At 35.4% G+C, this 19,689-nt stretch overlaps 1 protein-coding gene across 3 annotated transcripts in view; it reads left to right on the top strand.

The window, feature by feature from the left end:
- CSMD3 (CUB and Sushi multiple domains 3) overlaps nucleotides 1–19,689 on the top strand; it is a 767,893-nt gene that overhangs the window by 515,656 nt on the left and 232,548 nt on the right. For all 3 annotated transcript variants that reach the window (XM_049824473.1, XM_049824463.1, XM_049824457.1), the window contains 2 exons: nucleotides 3,180–3,306; nucleotides 4,156–4,358. In XM_049824473.1, the coding sequence (XP_049680430.1) occupies nucleotides 3,180–3,306; nucleotides 4,156–4,358 (330 nt within the window). The remainder of the gene's footprint in view (nucleotides 1–3,179; nucleotides 3,307–4,155; nucleotides 4,359–19,689) is intronic.

Raw genomic sequence — 19,689 nt, 5'->3', positions numbered from 1 at the left:
CCAGAGTTGAATCTGGACATCTGTTAAAAGTGATGATATGCTGCATATATTCAAGGTTTTATATTCTTTTTTATTTCAATACTGGTAAACTATGCAACTTAAATCACTATCTTTCAAAGAAAATAACACAAATTAAGCACCTGGGGTTTTGCACTGCCACCAGACTCTGTGAAGACTGCAATACAGTTATTCCAAAATGTTCTATATAGGTGAATCTACTTAGAATGTGAATCAACCTGTGGTGTAAACTTCTTGAGTTTTGAATCAATCTTACTCAAAACATATCTATTAGTCTGCTATTCACAGGGAGGTTACTTATCCATCCAGTTCAGAATACCACGTATTTGTATATATTGTTCTTTATCAAGCAAACAAAAGTACATAGATGGTGTCATTTTAATGAGCTTAGAAATTATTTATATTGATTTTGTCTGAATCAATTAGGTATTTCTCCATAGCCAAATAATAAAACATGTTACTTGCACCCAAAGAAGAGTTAAATAGCTGTACAGCTGTTGTCTGTATCAGCAGTAGCATCCACCCCAAAGTGAGGATTGCATAGGTTTGGCTAAATAGATTTTAAAAGAAATTTAATTAGAACAGGTGAGGTTTTTTGTATAGACAAGCTTAAGAAATCAAAAAAATTTTGAATGCCAATTGTAAATAATGGTCTTGGATTCCACATACCTTTTGGTTTTTCATATTAATTATGGTTCACTGCAGATGCTTTAAAATACTCTTGAAGGGATGCATTATGAATCCTATAAAATGTCTTCTTGCACTGAAAAATGTATAGTAAAAGATTAATGATGTCTTAGTAATGATGCAATGTGAGGAAATTGGCTAGAAGAGAACTGGGAAGACAGAGGGCAGTTAAGAAATGCACAATATGATTAGTAAAAAAAGCATGCTCAGAGTAGAAATATTCCTCAGAAAACAAAAAAATTGCATCACAACAGTTTTTGTATACTACTGAGACCTCTTTCAGGTATCTCTTTAATATGTCCAAACAGAAGCCTGGGTCTGAACATCTTAGTCATTTGTGATCAGAACAGTCAGGTTTTGAGACTTTTAATTCAGTAATGGGTTAAATAGCAGGAGGTGAAGATGAATCAGCAGTAAAACCGTTCTAACATTTCTGGTTCATAGGAATCCTTCTTTAAACATTCACTTTTAGTTAGAATTAGATTGAAACTAAACTTCTTTGCTATGAAAGGAAATTGAAAAAAACAAACAAAAAGATTTTTTGAAACACTTGCCCTTTATTTCCAGAGTACTTGTTCATGAGTCAGGTAGCTGTATTCACTCAAGGTTCATACTTAAAAGAACTTGGTCCCAGCCCACTACAAGATCTTTATGGTCTACAGATTTTTCAGGCAAACCTTGAGAATCTGTGAAAACAGTGATGCTTTGCTTGAAATACTTTAGGTTGGCATGTACAAATAAAATTATTTTCCTGGATATTTATGAGCAACATAAGTCAACAGACACTTTAATTTGCTGCTACTATCAGAAATTGGCTTAAAAATGCTACTGTTCTTGTTTTAGTATCATTTCATGGAAGAATGTGACATTGACAAGACAACAGGAAAACTTTTCAAGCAGCTGTAGTAATCATAAATCTTAAACACGTAGTAAATATTACAGTACGACATACTATCCATGGAATTTGCAGAAGAAATGTAGTATAATACGTATTTCCTTTAACTTGACATCCTTAGGAGAATCCTTAGTATTGACACTTGGAGGCAAAACTAGGATTCTTAATTAGGATTTTATTTGTAGTAAGCAATCTGGAGATGTAACATAAAAAGGGTTTTGCTCTGTTACTCCTGACTGCAACCTGAGAGGATGCTGCTTTCTGAGAATTCACCACTTTCAGAGCTGATTCAGCAACCAGCAAAACTGGGGAGCTGGAACCTTGCTGCAGAGGCAGAAATAAACCACAGGGGAGAGAGGGAACCTGCAAAAATCATAATAAAAAGGCAAACCAGTTATCCTTTGTGAAAATTAGAAATTATAAACTTGTAGTTGTTCAGTGGTCCTGGATGAAATGTAATTAATTTTAAATTTCATTCAGTTTGTCAGTGAGTAATTTTTTCTTTATAGTGTACTCTATTTATATCCTTACTCTACTGGAAGAATAATAGACTATGCTGTCCTCTGAGTTGAATAATTATGAAAGATTTTTTTTAAAAGGGTGTTTAGGAATTAACAGATTGGTGAAGTGCTTAAAAAAGATATGAAAGGCCACCTGTCTCTGCAAATTTGCTTTTATTATGTCAGAAAATCCATCAAGAGTAGCATTTCAATTATATTTTATCACAGAACTCACAGATCATTATGTAATAAATCTCCCAACTAGATATTTTAGGTGATTTTAAATCAAAATAAAACTGCATGTTAACTATACCAAGAAATCTAATCAAAGGATTACTTTGCCTTTGCACTTCACAAGAGAGAAAGCATTAGAGGGACTTTAAAAGGAAAAAAAGCAAAATAGGAAGGCTTTAAAGGCCTCAAGTTTTCTCAAAGATTAGGTATTAAGATTATGAAATACTCAGTTTTGCTTAATGACTGGCTGAGGCCATCTAAGAGGGAAGTACTTACCATCTGTTATCCTCTAAGAAATACTATAGCTTCACTGTGAGGACAAGTTTTGAGTAAGAAGTTTCACAACTTTTTTTTTTTTTTCCTAGGCTGAAAGGCTGATTTTCTCTCTGAATAGCCAGCTTTTATTTAGTGTTTCATCTCTTTTTTTAAAAAAAAATATATTTTATTTTGTACGTACTTATTTAGTTTTCTTAATTTAATTCTACTGCTTTAGGGTGGCAGGGTGTTCTTGGGTTTGTTTGGGTTTTTTTTCAAGTAACAATCCATGCTCCTTCCTTTAGATAATGGTATATTTTCTAATCATTACAGTTTGTTCAAAATTATTAGAAAAACATAAGTGCCAAAGGAAAATATAAACATATTCAAATAAAACCACATTTACATGTTCCTTTCCCAAGGCATTTCAAGTCCTTATATGTTGTCTTACAATCTCAGGGCATGGTCAGTTTTGTTGTGTTACTTTTTCAGCAAGAGAGTAGATGTATAAATTGGTTGCTCAGATGATTAGCTGGAAGACCATCTGTAATGAACTAAAAGTAACACGTTATGTAATGTTTTTTTATTAGCTGAATGTGGAGGCCGTTTTAAAGGAGAATCATCAGGAAGAATCTTGTCTCCTGGCTATCCTTTTCCTTATGACAACAATCTGCGTTGCATGTGGGTGATTGAAGTAGACCCAGGAAATATTGTCAGGTACTGGAAACAAATCTTAGAACAAATCTTTTTGATTGTATAATAACCAAATCTTACCTGTAGAGTGGAGAAAAAAAAGGGATTTAGTATTTAAAATTTAAGATGCAGCTCAAGGGCAGTATTTTTAGCTTTCTAAGTTTGAATATGTAGGTTTCTGTTGAAACTGTCTATTTTTTAATGAACATTGTCTCATGAAGATCAAGCTTTAAAATTGGTTACATTTTTGTGAAACTGATGAATTTTAAACCAATTTATAAGTGTGTATATATGCAAACATATATACAGACTAGAACTGTTAACTGGAAATCTGAATAAAAATATCTAATATGATGCTATTCTAATGCCAGAATTAGAAGATTGAATATCTACAAAGTAAAAAGTGTTGGAGTCAGCAGAACCATTTAGTAGAAGAGTCTGCATTTTTTTAAAAAAAAAAACCCGGGTTTCAGTAATTATTTTAGTTAGACATTTTTTTATTCACATTGTATCACTAATTGCATGAGTTTATAGTTCTATTAAATTTGTATTGATGAGAATGTGGTATAACATTGTCTTAAGAAAAACAAAACTATCTTCTGAAAAGATTCTGTGGATATTTACAGATTATTTGAATGGCTGAAGTAATATATTATTTCATGGTAGATAAATTCAAAGATTACTAGTTTTTGTTTTCTTTCAAATACATTTCTGTATTGGGCTTTTATGCATCCAAAGGTAAAGTTGTGAAACATTATGGAAAATCACCCTTGGAAATGAAAGTCTATTTGCTTTTTTTGGTTTAGTTTTGTTGCTAAAGATATGTTGTTGGGTAACATGAAAATTGACAATAAAATCATGGTATTCCTACAGCCTCCAGTTTCTTGCATTTGATACTGAGGCATCCCATGACATTCTACGAGTTTGGGATGGTCCACCTGAGAATGAGATGTTACTCAAAGAAATTAGTGGATCCCTTGTTCCTGAAGGCATTCACAGTACACTCAACGTAGTAACTATACAGTTTGACACAGATTTCTATATCAGCAAATCTGGATTCGCCATACAGTTTTCAAGTAAGTTGGTAATTTTTTATTTATTTTTTTTAATAAGGTGGTTCACTCACAGTTAATTGTAGGGCTGGGAACAATTGAAATCAGTGTAAACATTTCTGACTTTGTTAGGGAAGGAATTGTCCCAGACTTACAGATTTGCTGTAAATTTATATTTTTATCTTAAAAAATAATAAAAAATCATGTCCTTTGCTAGTTTGGCTTTGTTTCAAGGGTAGCTGTGGCAGTGCCAGAATGCTTGTAACTATGACCAGTGTTTTTCACAAGGGAGGTGATGTAGGCATGTTAAAGACTTCATCCTTTCCTAATCAATAAGCATTTCTGCTTTCAGAGACATCTGTGTGGAGTTTTCATTCCTGCTTGTATAGGATGAAATGGGAAGTAGCAGTACAGGAACAGCAGTGTCCTTCTCTCTTTTGCCTTCTAGCACTATTTCATCTTATTACAGGCAGCATAGTGACAAATCTAAACAGTTACTTAACTGTTATTGAATCCCTTTAAACATTTTTAGTGCTGATACAGAAGAAATCATTGAGTGAAGTCCATTTTGACCTTTTTTTTTTCTTCTGGTCAGTGAAATTTATATATAATTTTTTTGAGATCGGCATGATCTCTTTTAATATCATAATTTTGTTTGGCAGTAGTGATATTTCTAACATGGGTTGACACAGACACTCTTAATGATAACACTGTTTACCTTGTTGTGCTTCCTGTGCTTGGTAGTTGTATTAGCCCTTGTTTTCCCCTACCCTCATTCTTCCTATGTATATGAGAAATACACGTGCGCACAGTAATCGGAACGAAGAATGAAGTATGTGAATGAGAGGACAAAGTAAAAGATATTTAATATATAGTGAAAGAGTGCCTCTGATCCATCTGCTGTTTTTTGAAGCCATGAATAGTTTTTTTATTCCTTGGATCCAAGATATTTTTGCCATTTTACCACCTTACCCCATTCCAGAGCCTGTTTGGGAGAATGTCACATATCTGCTCCATTATTTAATGTTGAGGCCAAAAAGGGAATGGAGAGAGCATTATGCACTGAACCTACTCAGGTAGTCATTTAGGGTGAGTGGAAAAAGAGATTGATGTAGGCTAAGAATGGAGTTACAAGGAAAAAATGGATAGGACTGTCGTGGTTTAACCCCAGCCAGCAACTAAGCACCACGCAGCTGCTCACTCACTCCCCCCCATCCAGTGGGATGAGGGAGGAAATCGGGAAAAAAGTAAAACTCCTGGGTTGAGATAAGAACGGTTTAATAGAACAGAAGAGAAGAAACTAATAATGATAATGATAACACTAATAAAATGACAACAGTAGTAATAAAAGGATTGGAATGTACAAATGATGTGCAGGGCCATAGCTCACCACCCGCCGACCGACACCTCGCCAGTCCCTGAGCCGCGATTCCCTGCCCCCCACCTCCCAGTTCCTAAACTAGATGGGATGTCCCATGGTATGGAATACACCATTGGCAAGTTTGGGTCAGGTGCCCTGGTTGTGTCCTGTGCCAACTTCTTGTGCCCTGGCTGGGCATGAGAAGCTGAAAAATCCTTGACTATAGTCTAAACACTACTGAACAACAACTGAAAACATCAGTGTGTTATCAACATTCTTCGCATGCTGAACTCAAAACACAGCACTGTACCAGCTACTAGGAAGACAGTTAACTCTATCCCAGCTGAAACCAGGACAGGACATAGGAGTAAAGCCGTAAAGCAGCTACTCATGTACTTCCAGTGCTTTACCTGAAAAGAGGTTTTAGAGTTTCATCTAAAAGGAGAGGTATTTTATTTAATTCTCCATGCTCTTGCAGTCTGTTGAGATCTCATGATGACAGTTTAATGGATCCATGAAGTGCTACTGCTTCAGCATTTCTCTTACTCTTCAGTCCATGTTCACAAAATCACAGTGATCCTTCTCAAATACTTGGGTTTGCACATTTTGGGTATATATTCCTTATCAGAATCACAGAAATACTGTTTTTCCTAAGTTAAGATTTTAAAAATAATGTAAAAATAGCTACACAAGCTGAATTACACTGTTGCTGTATGAACATATTATTTTACTAATGAGGAAAGAAATATATTTGAGGAACTGGAGGAAACAAAAAGATAATTCTGTGCGACTTTTTTCAAGCTTTCATATACTTTCTTTGAGTATATAATGCTGTCTGAGTGAAACAGATGGTGTCTGCATACTTTACCTCCAGTGTAATTAACAAACAGAAAGCTCACACAGGGGAGGTATCTGCTTTTACTTTCCTCTTGCCATTTCATGAAATTGGGTATGAGTATTTAACTGGATTGTTGGCACTTTTGCCTCAAGAGGAATGTTATTCAATGACAACAGATATTTGATGTTCAAACCTTTTTAAGACCGTTAATGCTTTATTTTTATTTATATTTTCTTAATCTTTAAACTCAAAATCTGTTTCTAAAAAGTGGATTAAACTTCTTATCAGTTCCTTACAGTTTTTGATCTCGTTTTATCAACTGCTCATACAGTTCTGCATCTGTCTTTTATTTAATGAGTGGAAATGTTCACCATTGATAATGTGGTATAATTTGAATTTGACTCCTTTACAAATCATCCAATATATACAGAAAATTAATGTGTGTCTGGTAACATAAATTACAGGTGAGATAGCATTCTTTACCAATTAAAGGGTGGGGGGAGGGAATGCCTAGCGAAGCTGAAATGTTATATAAATAGTAGAAAGAAAACTGTTATTTAATTAGTATTATGTGTTACAGCTGGTGCTATTAGAATTGTCTCTAGCTAGGGCTGCCCAGCACAATCCTTTACATGGCATCAAAGTGTTAATAATTCTGTAAAATTTAGGGGATGGGAAGGAGAAGAGAGTCAAGATAAGGTTTTCTTGGCCATTGCCTCAATTAGTCTGTTTTGTTTGTTTCATTTTGTTTGCTTCCCTTTTTTGGGGAGGAAAAGGGAAATTTGTTATCTGAAATAGTAAAACTATTTCTACAATTTTAACATTTCTAATCTCTTTTGGTAAGTAATTAATATGAAGGAAACTATTTTATGTTGAACTTCTCAGGAATACTGCAGACTTTTTTATGGTTGACAAGGATAAATTTTCTAAGTTTGTACAGTTGTGCATTACTCTGAGAGCTAGAATACAAGGTGATGGATTTTGGATGAAGTAAGGGAGCTCAGTCTGCTTATGCTTCTATACTTTCCACCATCATCATGTATTTAGGACTACTGAAAATACAGCTTTTTTTATACAGCTAGTGTAAACAAAGAAATTCCACTGCTCATGACTTCACATCTCATCACTAGGCAGAGCATACCTTTGGTCTAGTATTGTCTTTGATGTGCAGTGTATAATTTTCTTGTTGGACATCTCAAACCATGACTACGTAATGTCTTCATACAAACTTTAAAATTTCTCAGTTTTTGCGATCTCCTTTGAGATGACAGTGAAGGAACACAATAGAAAGCAGATCCCCCAAGGCCTGAAAAACAAAGTACAAAAAGATGTGTAATAAAGCAGAATATTTAAAAATTTTGCATATACATGTAAAACAAAAATAAGAACCTCTGGGGATTCACCAGTGGATTTTGGAACACCTCTAAATAGGATGAACAGGTTCAATAATGTAGCTAGAAAACAGGTGCCAGCGTCTTCCCTTAAATCAGGAGAGTGAAAGGTTGACAACAGGACACAAGAAATATGGAAACAGGAAGTACCTGTTACAGCGTATTGTTTTTGAACTGTCAGGGGCAAAGCATGAAGAGCCCAATACCTACTGGAAAAACACCAATGAAGTCAGCAGTAACTTTGGTCAGTAAATTCCTCACAAAAATAGAAAACTAGACCTTCAAGAAAAGTGAAGGACAAAGAGAAGAGAACAAGTGCATATTTGCCAGAGACACGAGCTGTGTATCTGAGGGTCAGACAGAAGTATTGAGCATAATGAAACATTTTCTTCAGCTGACATTCCTTCATGTCACCAAGCTGAAAGTAGTAGCTGAGAGAGGAAAAGACAGCGAAAGATAACTGAAAAAAGTTGAGTGGGAACATTAAAGTGCAAAAAATCGGGTGATAATAATCAAGTGTGCTTAAAATAATCTTTTTTTAGTTCCTTTAATATGCGTGAAGTATGTAATATCAGATCCTACTGAAGTTGATGAGATTATTTCCATAGATTTCAAGGGCCTTTGAATCTGGTATTACAGGGAAGTTTCCTCCCCGCTATCTTTAACAGTTCAGGTGCCATTTATCATTTGTGCAGAATGGAAGGATCTGTATTCATCTCTCATTGGCCATTATTTCACCATAATAGCTGCACTACTGAGTCACTCAGCATTACAGACTGCATTCTTCTCAGGCCTAAGTGTGCAGTCACATTTCTGACTATACAGCACACATTATGGAGCATTATAAGGCAGCCAATGCAGAACTAACCTGTAAACTTGTTTTGAGTATTTGGGAGGGTTTTTTTTGTAAATAGATATTCTAGCAGTATTTTATATCATGTGACAGCAATTTATTATATAACAGGATATGCCTTAAAATGCTTGGATTTATTCTACTGTCAAACTACAGCTGTCCCTCCTTATTTTAAGATTGGGTAAATAGCACTTTGGAGTTACTTGTCTCTGTAGACTACTGAAAAAGCCTAGAAAACTTGTATCAGATAGCCTGGATGGCTTAAGTTTGATGATATTAATTTCCAGTCTAGAATTATATTGCATATTGCTTACTTTGATTACATTTAAAGATTGAGTGCTTACAAATCAGCTTTCTATATTTATGATTAGTGCTGATTTATAGCCACATTGTCTTCTAAATGTCCTGTCTTTGATTTTTTGTTAGCTTGGTTGTTGTTTTTTTTTGGGGGGTTGTGTTTTGGTTTTTTTTTTTGTGGGATTTTTTTGTTCAAAGAAAGACATATTCACCACAATCTCATTTAGGAAGATTTTTTGACACTGAACACCTTCTTGTTTCTTTCTTTTCTCTGTTTTTTCCAGTAGCACAGAAGCAGAGATCTCTATTTCTAACATGTTTAGCCTAAAGGTGATCTGAGAATGGATTTAGGGAATTTAACTTCTTGCTTCCTCAGTATGCTGTTTGCCAGCACTGCTGGTATAGGGATCACTCCCTAACATAACTGCTTTACTTTTCTGAAATCAGTAAGATAGGATTTATTCTTCCTCATGTCTACTTCATAGCAGAACCAGCTTTTCATCTTTAAGGTTTTCATACTCTGATTTGCTGATTTCTTTCAAGTTTGAGAGGACTCCTTTGGATTTAGCAATTTCAGGATGACTATTTTGCTATCGGAACTGTGAATGCTCACACTTCCAAATTTAGATCAGTGTTTTTGTTTTAGTTTTGCTGGGGGTGGTGTTGGTGTGTGTTTCCTTGTTTGTTTTTTTTTTTGTTTGTTTGTGGGTTTTTTAATGGGTTTGGGTTTGTTTTGTTTTGAGCATCAAGAGGCTTAAAAGAAAGAAGCCATTGAATAAATTTGTTTCCTTCTATCAGCTGTTGCCTTTCTTCTAAGTAGTAGGTATTAGTAAAAGGAATAACCATTTATGTGTCTTTCAATGCAAAAGTGTCATTCCTGTCACAGGTTTGTAAATGTCATTAACTGCTCAGGAGCTATTATTTCTTAGTTCAGTAGTATATAGGATATGTGTATTTTATGCAAGCAAATACCTTAAGTTAATGCTTCCATGTAAAATGCCCAAGTAATGGCTTGTAGCTAGAGAGAGTGGGAGTTATGCTATGGATAGCTGAAAGCAGAGAGGAAGTATTGAAAGAAAAAGGTTAATTTACAAGTACTTTTGAAATGATAAATAAATAAATAGTCCTCTTGGTCATGTCACCATAAAAAGAACTTATTTTAATTATATTGAAGATGGAACTTCCTTGATTTAAACCCCATGCAACATAGTTTGACCAAACCCTTGTGACTTACATCAATACAAAGCCTACTCACTTGCCCAAAATTTACAGTTGTAGAGTTTAAAATAGACTTTGTCTGACTCGTGACATGGCATTTCAGAGAGCTCAAGCTGATTTGGTTCCAAATTGGGAATGTCATGTGTCTCAGATGAATGTTTTAAGTTCGTATTTCAATTTCATATGTGTGAAATCTATTCTTTGAAACTGAAAAATCTGCTGGTGTTTTCTCTTAAAGCACTACAAAGTTGAGCACTGTACTTTAGGTTTCTCAGATAAAATTTGTCATTCTGGTGGGTCATTTTACTTGCAAACAAAATCCATTACAGATTTTTACAGTTGTCGATAAAATAAATTTGGAAGTGCAAAAATATCTTTATCTGTAACCATAATGTTATAAGTGAAACTACTCTTCTATTTCAGAAAAGGTTCTCTAACTTCCTTATCATTTTTTTCCTCTGGTTAATCGAATCTCTTCCATTAAATTCTTTAAAGTTAATTATTGATTGAAACAGTGCACAAGACAGTCAAATATTTCTATAGTAGTAAGTTTGTACAAATCTTTGAAATTACTCCAGCTAAGATAATTTGAAGATTTAATAAATAGCATGTATTTTATTTTCCATTTTTTATTAGTCAGTAAAAAATATAGTTAAAGGTGTAGGGGTTACGCTATTTTGTGTTACAGTTGTCTTCCTAACATAGCTGTGACATCAATAAAAGGGCATTACAATTTGGTCTGTACCCACATACACAATTGTATGATTTTAGTCACAGTAGCAAATTGGAGAATGAGGGGATAAGGAAGCCTGATCATCAAATAGTAACCTATACTTAATAATACAGTTTGCTTCTTTGGGACTAAAATTATTTGCCTTGATTGACTGGTTGAGGAGTATAAACTCAATGAAGCTTTCCCTTCCTTGCATTTCCATTGCTACCAATAAGAGCAAAACTGCAAGAGACCAGGGCTTGCTAACTTTTATCTACTATGTACGAAGCAGCATTTCCCAAACCACTTGTCTTGTGGAGATTTCACCCTGAAAATTAGTCTTTGCATTCATACACTACATTGGTTATTCAACAGTGCATTTTTGCAATCTTACATAGAAGTACAGGCAAACTGCAGCATGACTGGCAAATTCATCAGCTGCAGTTTACAGGAATTATTCTGATGAAACCATGTAAAGGTAACATTTTACATCTTTAAATACATGTGAACTTCATCCTGCTTCACTGAAATATTTTCTTACAATAAGTTTTGCATGTATGAGAGTAGTATTGAGCTGGTTTTGAAGTATTCTCCAAAAAGGGATCTTGTTAAGTATTTGGTACAATATACAGAAGAAGACAGCATGGAATTGACATTCAATCATATGACTGGGGAAACCATTTTCCAATGGTAAATAAATGAGATGCCATAGTTATTCTGCTCTCTGTTTTCACTGACAAATTCTGATATTGCATTAATGCTACTTTGGAGATGGATTTTCTGTTTGGCATTTTCAGCCTCAGTAGTTTCCTTTATTATGATTCATGTGCCATCCTTCATACATATAAACAGCCAGACACACGCGTGCATGTACGCACAGAGATGTGCTCACACACACGATGGACTCTTACCTGCAAGTAGTCTTCAGAACTCTTATCCTTTTTCTACACTCAGATTACAGAGGAATGTGTAACTGTATATGAGGAACAGCTATTTTGAGATTTATATTCTGTTTCTCCAAGGTCTTATCCTCCTCTTGCTTACACATCTCTCGTTTTCAGTTGATGAGTGTAACTGAAGTGCATTTTCTGTTGTATGTAACCCATACCATAAGAAAGAAAGGCGTTTTCGGAGTTTTATTGCTAGCTTGTAATGGAATGAACATATCACAAAAATGTGTCTAGAGAGAAGTAATATTTTGGGAGAATGGCCAAAATATGCTTATATAAGTGAAATTCCTTGAAGACATATCAAAGTACATTTACACTTGATCAGTGATACTTTTTCATGTTCTGTAACTAATCTTGCTGCCTTTTGAAAAGCTTTCACTAGTGGAATCCAGAGCCTCTTTCTGAAGCTGTAATTTTTTCAAATTCTTTAAATGGATTTTTACATCCCATATACATCTTCTTACTTCAGTTCTGAGAAGTGTTTTCAACATGAAGGTTAATTCAAGTTTGTCAGCTCATTGTCTGTTCCTGCTTTCCCTGTTACCCCATTCCTGCCTAGGCCTGGGTGTTTTGTAGCATATTTGAATTAAAGGGAGGTTTTTTTGCTGCTATTTTATTGCCATAGAAATATTTCTTAAAAGCATTCCAGTAAGCTGCCTGATCTCATAAAGGACAGATGTAGCAAAGTTATTTGACTGAAGAAATGCTCATCTTTCACTCTTCTGTATATGACTGTGGAAAAAAACATTTATGGACTAGTAACTTCAGTTACTGGCTGGACACATTCAGATATGCAGTCTGAGATATAATTAATTTACATAGAGGATTTTAAAACCTTGCAAAAGAAAATGAAAATAAGAATCAGATCTTTATTCTTCTTTATATTCCCATTGCTGTTTTGGGAAGGTGTAATCTGTATAATGACACTAAAGAAAACAGAAGCTGTTTTCTTACAGTGTTCTGTGTCTTTTTGCAAGTGGACATAGTATAATGCTTTCCTAAATCAAAATTTCAGTTATCTTAACAAAGACCAGAGTAATGACAAAGTGTATGGACAGAATGTTGTCAAATAACGAGGCCAGTTCTATATCAATACCAAACTCTTTAATTACAGTACCAAAAAAAGTTAAAGCAAAAAGTCAACAAAACCTGAGTACTTCAGACAGATTAACACCTTACTTTACCACATGTCAGGACCTCCAAATTTGGCCCTATCTTTAAGAACTTGCAAAATATTAATTGGGTTTTGAAACTGAAAGGCTATAAAGCATACATACAATTTGTGATACTGAAAGACAAAACAGAAAATTTAACTTTTAAAACAGGAGCAATCTACCCCTCTCTTCAGAGGATTTTAGTTCACCCAGACTGCAAAATCAAGGCCAAGGCAAACCAGCAGTGCTGTTTGTTCTCTGTTGCACAACTGTATCCTTAACAACTGCAACAGAACAGGTTGCACATTATTCTGTAAAGAATCAAATTAAACAGATGTATTTTCACTCAGACCATCTTAATGATCTTTTCAGTAGATACGATGTTAAACGTGTGATCATTGGTAAGATTTTTCAATGCATGAGTAGCCCTTGTGTGTGGTCCAAGATCCTGATGATTGTTTCTTTCTGAGAAGCTATTTTTATTTCCCTGTATTCATATACACACATGGAGAAATATCTCATCTGAAATAGGGATAGATCTGGTATAAAAGCTTAAAACCCCCTATAGTTCCAAAAAACCCCAAACCCCAAAACATGCAATCTAAATGAAATTAAGATTTTCAAAGCACTTCTCTCCAGCTGGAATGCATTGCCAGCATGATTACATATTGTCACAGTATCCATTTTATGCTGAGTTCCAGCAATTATCTGAAACCATATGTCAATTAATTTATTTGGGGCTGGGTTTCATACTCAGTGCCAAAGCTATGAGCAAATGCTTAAGGGATAATAGATATTTAGAACTGAAGAGTTCATATTTATGGAAAAAGAGATCTACTTATGAACTGGGAAAAAATAGCTTGTAAGGTTGTCCAATAAAACATAATAAGAGCAGTGTAGTACTTCATATGGTTTTAACAAAATGCATTTTAACAACTAATGTAAATTGACAAAAACAATAAGAAAAAAGAAAATTAGGTTATCTCATTAAACCTGTGTCTGTTGTCTCCTTAAGAACTAAAATGTATCTGACAGTAAGATCAGATAAAGCCCCCTAGGAAAGAACTTGATCGTCACTGTTCCTGAAACAAAAAAGATGTGAGACTATACCAGGTTACAATGTAAACAATACTTTAAAATCAAGTAGAGTTAACAATTGCTACTAAATACTTTTGACTGATAATCAGTAGAATGTATAAAATAATCTGGATACAAAGTCTGAATACAATAGCAATGAAATAATACTTAAGTATGCAGTTGGCCAAGTAGTCTGTGTTTTCCAACTGGAGTTATCAGGTAAGCATTCTAAAACTTACTATTACTGGTCATACAAACCATTGCTGTTGGAAACACAAAAGTATAAATTGCCAGATTTCATAAAGAATCATACACAATACAAACCAAAACCAACGTGATGAATATTCAATAACATGGGACTTGGCAACTATGGTAACCACAAACTTGTGATGTCTTTCACAACGATCTCTATTGTTGAGCCTTCTTAGAAAATCTAACAGGTGAATCAACACTGATTAAACTATGTATTGTGTGAATTTCTTAATGAGCTCCAACATACACCAAATATATAAGGTTTTAACTAAAAGCCATGAATATGTGGTAGGAGAAAGATGCAAACACAAACTAGACAGTTTTGCTTTTTCTTTTTTTTCCCAAGGCCCTCGTCAAATTTACTTTTTTGTTTTGTTTTGTTTTTTCTCCAAAATGACTAACAACTCTCCACCATGTCAAAATTATTAAAATAAAGTGTGTTTCAATAGCTAAGAATAAGATCCTCGAAGACAACTCTATGCACAGAAGTTTAAGTAATTATTTGTCTATGAGCAGCAAATTCAGTAAAACTTTTTTTAAAAAAACTCAGCTTTTAAAAACTTAATTTCTTTGTGTTTTCTTTCAAAGTTTCTTAAAGAAAATAATCTTTCCCTATGTCAGGGTCCTGAGTGCGCTAAACAGGCCTTACTGGCCCTGAATAGCCTCATCTGGGAACACCTTTACCCCCTGCCCATGAGCCCCATTTCAGCTCAGCACAAGGCTCCTGAGCAGTGCTGTAGGAGTGCTGGTCTCCAGCCCTGTGGATGGACCCCTTGGACCTGCACTGTGGGGAGCTTAGGTCCTGTACAGATCTTTTCACTGTGTGCTGTAGGGAGCTTGGATCCTGGATCGACTGCAAGCCAGTCATATCCCTGGATTATATTGCCTGATTTAGTAGTCATTTTCAGAGGGTAGATGTTTTCCCCCAAATCCCTCCTGTTCCCCACTTGTCAAACGTATACTTAAGGCATAGTATGTTATGGGGGTTACCAGGCATGACTTTACTTTCTATAGTTTTTGGTAATACTTGTCTTCAAAAGATTGTTAGCCAGGGTCACCTCTAATGCCTTTTTGCAGGTTGGGATCTTCCAGAAAACTTATTACTCAGTTTATATGTGGGTGTCAATACATGAGCTTGTGCATGTGTTCACATTAAATGCAACAGAAGTTTGAGAGAACAATAGCACACAAAGACCTTACTGGTTATTTATTATCAGAGTGAGATTACCAGAATTGAAATATTATTTGTTATACACTTGGAAATGGGGAAAGAAAAAAAAAAAGGCAGAAAAGCGCCATTACCTTGTAAAGGATTTTGCAGCAGTCTCCAGCATGCATTTTTTCATGTAACTTTCCAAGTTGTGGCTTGTCTTTTTCTGTGAGCCTGGGGACAGCCAGTGAAATCCCCACTGAGGAGCTACACAGGTGCACAAATTCAGAATAAATCTGTAACTCCCTTAGTGAACTTGTTTGTCAGGACAGAACAATCTACTTGACTTACCCTTCTTTTGACAATAGAATGCACACAACCTATGTTTGATAATTACATGTTTGCAAAGACAAGTACCCAGGACAGCTGGGGTGTCAGGACCTTCAAACTTTGTGTACACACCCCTTTTTGTGCTCTGCCTGAGTTGCAGTCCCTGTGAGTTCAGAGGCAGCCAGGGAAATCCTCACGGAGGGCTACCAGGTAGGAGCGTTACCCTACTTCTTCCAATGTATAATCCTCCTTCAGTCATCTGTTTCAGGTTCTGATGTGTGGTATGAGGCTTGGTGCTAGGATGCATTTGGTCAGTCCTTAGTGTAAGAGGGAAATACGACTCAGAAGGGTTCACTGAGAATTATAGAGATACAGTGCAGATGGGGCCTGCTATCTGCAGGATAAGTACCATTTCTATAGCTTTGGACAGCAAAATGACCTCTTGGCTATGCCAGAGCCTTGGATTGTCAAAGTGGTTGCTCCCACTGCTCCAAGAAGGTCTGGAGTGTGTGACCTGGAAGCTACTATTGACAATCCACAGCATCTGTTGTTCCATCATCTCTCACAGTCCATACAGCAATAAGAGAAGCAAGACAATCTGCTGTCCCAGTTCTAGATATTCAACATGGACCCTTTCTTCTTCCAGAAATTCATTCAAGAATTCCATCTGTGGTCTGATCTTCTTGGAGGATCTGCAGCCGAAACTTAAACAGATGATTTACCTATTCAGATATTCTTTCCAAGCTTTTATTTCATTTAAAATACTTGAGGATTATTTGAAACAGAAACTGAACCTGGTCCTATTGAATTCTTTGAGCTGTTATCTCTTGAACTAGTCAGGTAGTTCTATGTGGGAAGCCACATCAATATGTATTGTATCTTCTGCTTCAAGTTAGACAGGAGAGCTTTGAACTGTGGTCTACCCCAGTTTACTAGTTTCTGTGTTTTGGGGTTTTTTGTTTGTCTGGGGTTTCTGTTCTGGGCTTTTTGTTTGGTTGGTTGTTTTTTCCCATGCAAAACAAACTTGACCTATCTTAGACATCCTAACTTATTTACTGTTGCAGAATCTGAGAGGAATGAAAGCCAAAGCACCCAAGATGATGTATCTAAAAGTTAGGTAAACAAAGAACTTGCCTAGACAACCTAGAAAACCCTGATTGTGCAAAATGTGAAAACTCTTTTTTGTTGAAGGGGTGCATTGTCCGAAATGAAATTCTGATTCCATGCCTTATTCTTAATATTTTCCCATTTTAATCTTCAAACAATAACTGACAAACTTATATAGAATCTATGAAGTCATGCAAAATCAACAAACTAAGTCTATGGTTAGAATTTACTTAAGAATTATAATGGTTATGCTCCTAAATCTCGTGTTAGATCTACAGAAGAAACAAATTAAAAATAGACAAAAAAAATAATTATTTCAGCAGTGCTTCTGTTGATAGAAGACTGAATAAAAACACTGTAGCTATTTTATTCTTTCTTTTTCAGAAAAAGTTGTATAGAAGGTTGGATTTGAGATAGTAAATACCAGGCTGACCTGATTCTCAAACAGTATTAGAGATTCAGGGAGACTGTGGTGTCTGTACGGGTAAAGGTATTACATGGAGGCTGGGACAGCTTGAATTTTGAAGGTGCAGTCTGTCAGGGCTGGTTCAGGCTGATGCAAGTTTGAAAGACCAACAAGTATAGAAAGCCTTTATTTAAAGTGATAGGAGTTTAGAAGAACATGTTGGTTTAAAGAAGTTAAGAGTAATTTTTTTGGACATGCGGTATGTTATGAAGAGCTTGCAATTTGGAAGGTTTAGAGCTTCTACCCTGATTTTGTGCTCGGGGGGGGGGGGAAAAAAAAGGAAAAAAGAAAAAAAAAAGTTTGTTTTTTTCCTCTAATTCTCAAATAAACAACAACAGCAAAAAAAGTCCCCTTCCTTTCCTCTCCAGAAGACATGCACAAATGAATCAAAATGAAGAAGTAATTTTGTCTCAGGGTTGTGATTCAGACTCTTTACTGTTATTAGTCTTGGCATGCATTAGAAAACTGAATTTAGAAATTACTGTTAACAGCAAGAAATCCCAAGGCATTTATTATATTGATCCCAGCATCAGTGGGGTCTATAACTGCTTTGTCACGCTTTTAATGCCATGTTTCAAAGTATCTTTCCTGCATGAAAATGGAGCTGTCATCCTAACAACATTACAGTCACATACCAAATTGCCTGGTGCATGAACTATCAGAAATCTTTGGACCCTGGCAGTAACTTACTTTTTTTGAGGCAGGAATGATCAATTTACAGTAATTTAATTATCTGATTTATTGTTTAAATGTATTTCGGTGCCTTATTATTGAAAAGATATATCAAAATATTTTTATACCCCACGTCAAGGACATTTGTTGACAGATTTGTGTTTAAACTTTCTGGGTATGACTGAATGCTGGTTTAATGGCTTCTGCAGCTCGGTAGGAGCATTTGTACAGTCATGTACAGCTTGTCAAGTGATGATTTAAGATACTTCCTCCTCTTAACTGCTCAGAACATATGAATCAGTTCATATGAGTGTTCTTAGGACAAATCCAAGCAAGCCTGGGGGGGTGGGGGAATTTTTTACATGGCTTGGCTGCTATGAAACTCCAAAACGAGATTCTTCCCCACTTCCTTCGAGTCACAACTCAGGAAATGGATAAGATAAGTCACTCTCCAGAGTAAGTATTGTGCCTGTGCATTGGAAAAATGTTCTCTGGAGAATTGGTGGTCACATATTCAAAGTGTACATTAGAGAATATGTTCTGTGGATATCCAAGATATTAAGTCTCACTTGTGGGTCCTTTGGCTATTTCGGTATTAGCAAGTAACATAGACTAAGAGGAGCTGATAAATTGAAACAGCTGGTACTGAAACAGTGCTGGCAACACTCTTCATATTCAGAGATAATCTTAGTTCAGAGTTGTTCTGCAATGTACCTACCAGTTTAGTTGAATCAAAAGGAATCAATTAATGTGCTCCAAAACCATGCCCAAATGTAAAACATAACACAATCCAAAGTTTTATTTCACAAACACACTCAGCTCTGAAATGTGAAATGCTAATGTTGAAACACTTTCTGTCACTGACCATGTGGAAAGACACACAAGCTCTTGTGTCTAATCTGTCCACTAATCTCTCACCTACTGAACAGTTTGAGCATTGAGTCTCATTCATGCCCATCCTGAAGCTGGAGTTCTTGGTCAAGAACTGTCTCTCTGAATTCTTAATCTAGCACAAATCTTTTGACTGGCTGCAGTGTAATTATTCCAAACTGGAACTGCCCAGAGAAAGAACAAAATAGATTTCTTAATTTCTCTATCCTCATTAGGGGAAAAATGCTCTGAGGTGATCACATGCAGGTTTATGCTACACACATACTCATTCTTGCATCTGTCATGCTGCATGTAATAGGTAATAGACACTTTTTGGAGTTTGTTTTTTCCCATCTAAAACGTAGTTTATAGCAATTTAATCAATTATATTTACAAATAATACCTCACCAGTTACTCAAGACAAAGTGACTGCAAGAGAAGTCTTTTCTTAACTCTGAGTTTACAATGATTGTAATAGAATAAAACCTGATGTATCCTTTTCTTACTTTATCTATCAATTTTAATATGTCACAAAGAACTTTAGAACCTATACATGAACTTATGTGGAATTATGATAGCCTCCTCCATTTATTTTGCAGAAAGCTCTCAAGACTGCATTGCAGGTATGATAGCAAAGTTATAAGGGACTTTATAATTC

The sequence above is a fragment of the Accipiter gentilis genome, chromosome 2, assembly GCF_929443795.1.
Source record: "Accipiter gentilis chromosome 2, bAccGen1.1, whole genome shotgun sequence".
In the NCBI taxonomy this organism is placed as follows: domain Eukaryota; kingdom Metazoa; phylum Chordata; class Aves; order Accipitriformes; family Accipitridae; genus Astur; species Astur gentilis.
Note: the sequence above shows the minus strand (reverse complement) of the source record. Positions and strands in the feature narration are given on the sequence as shown.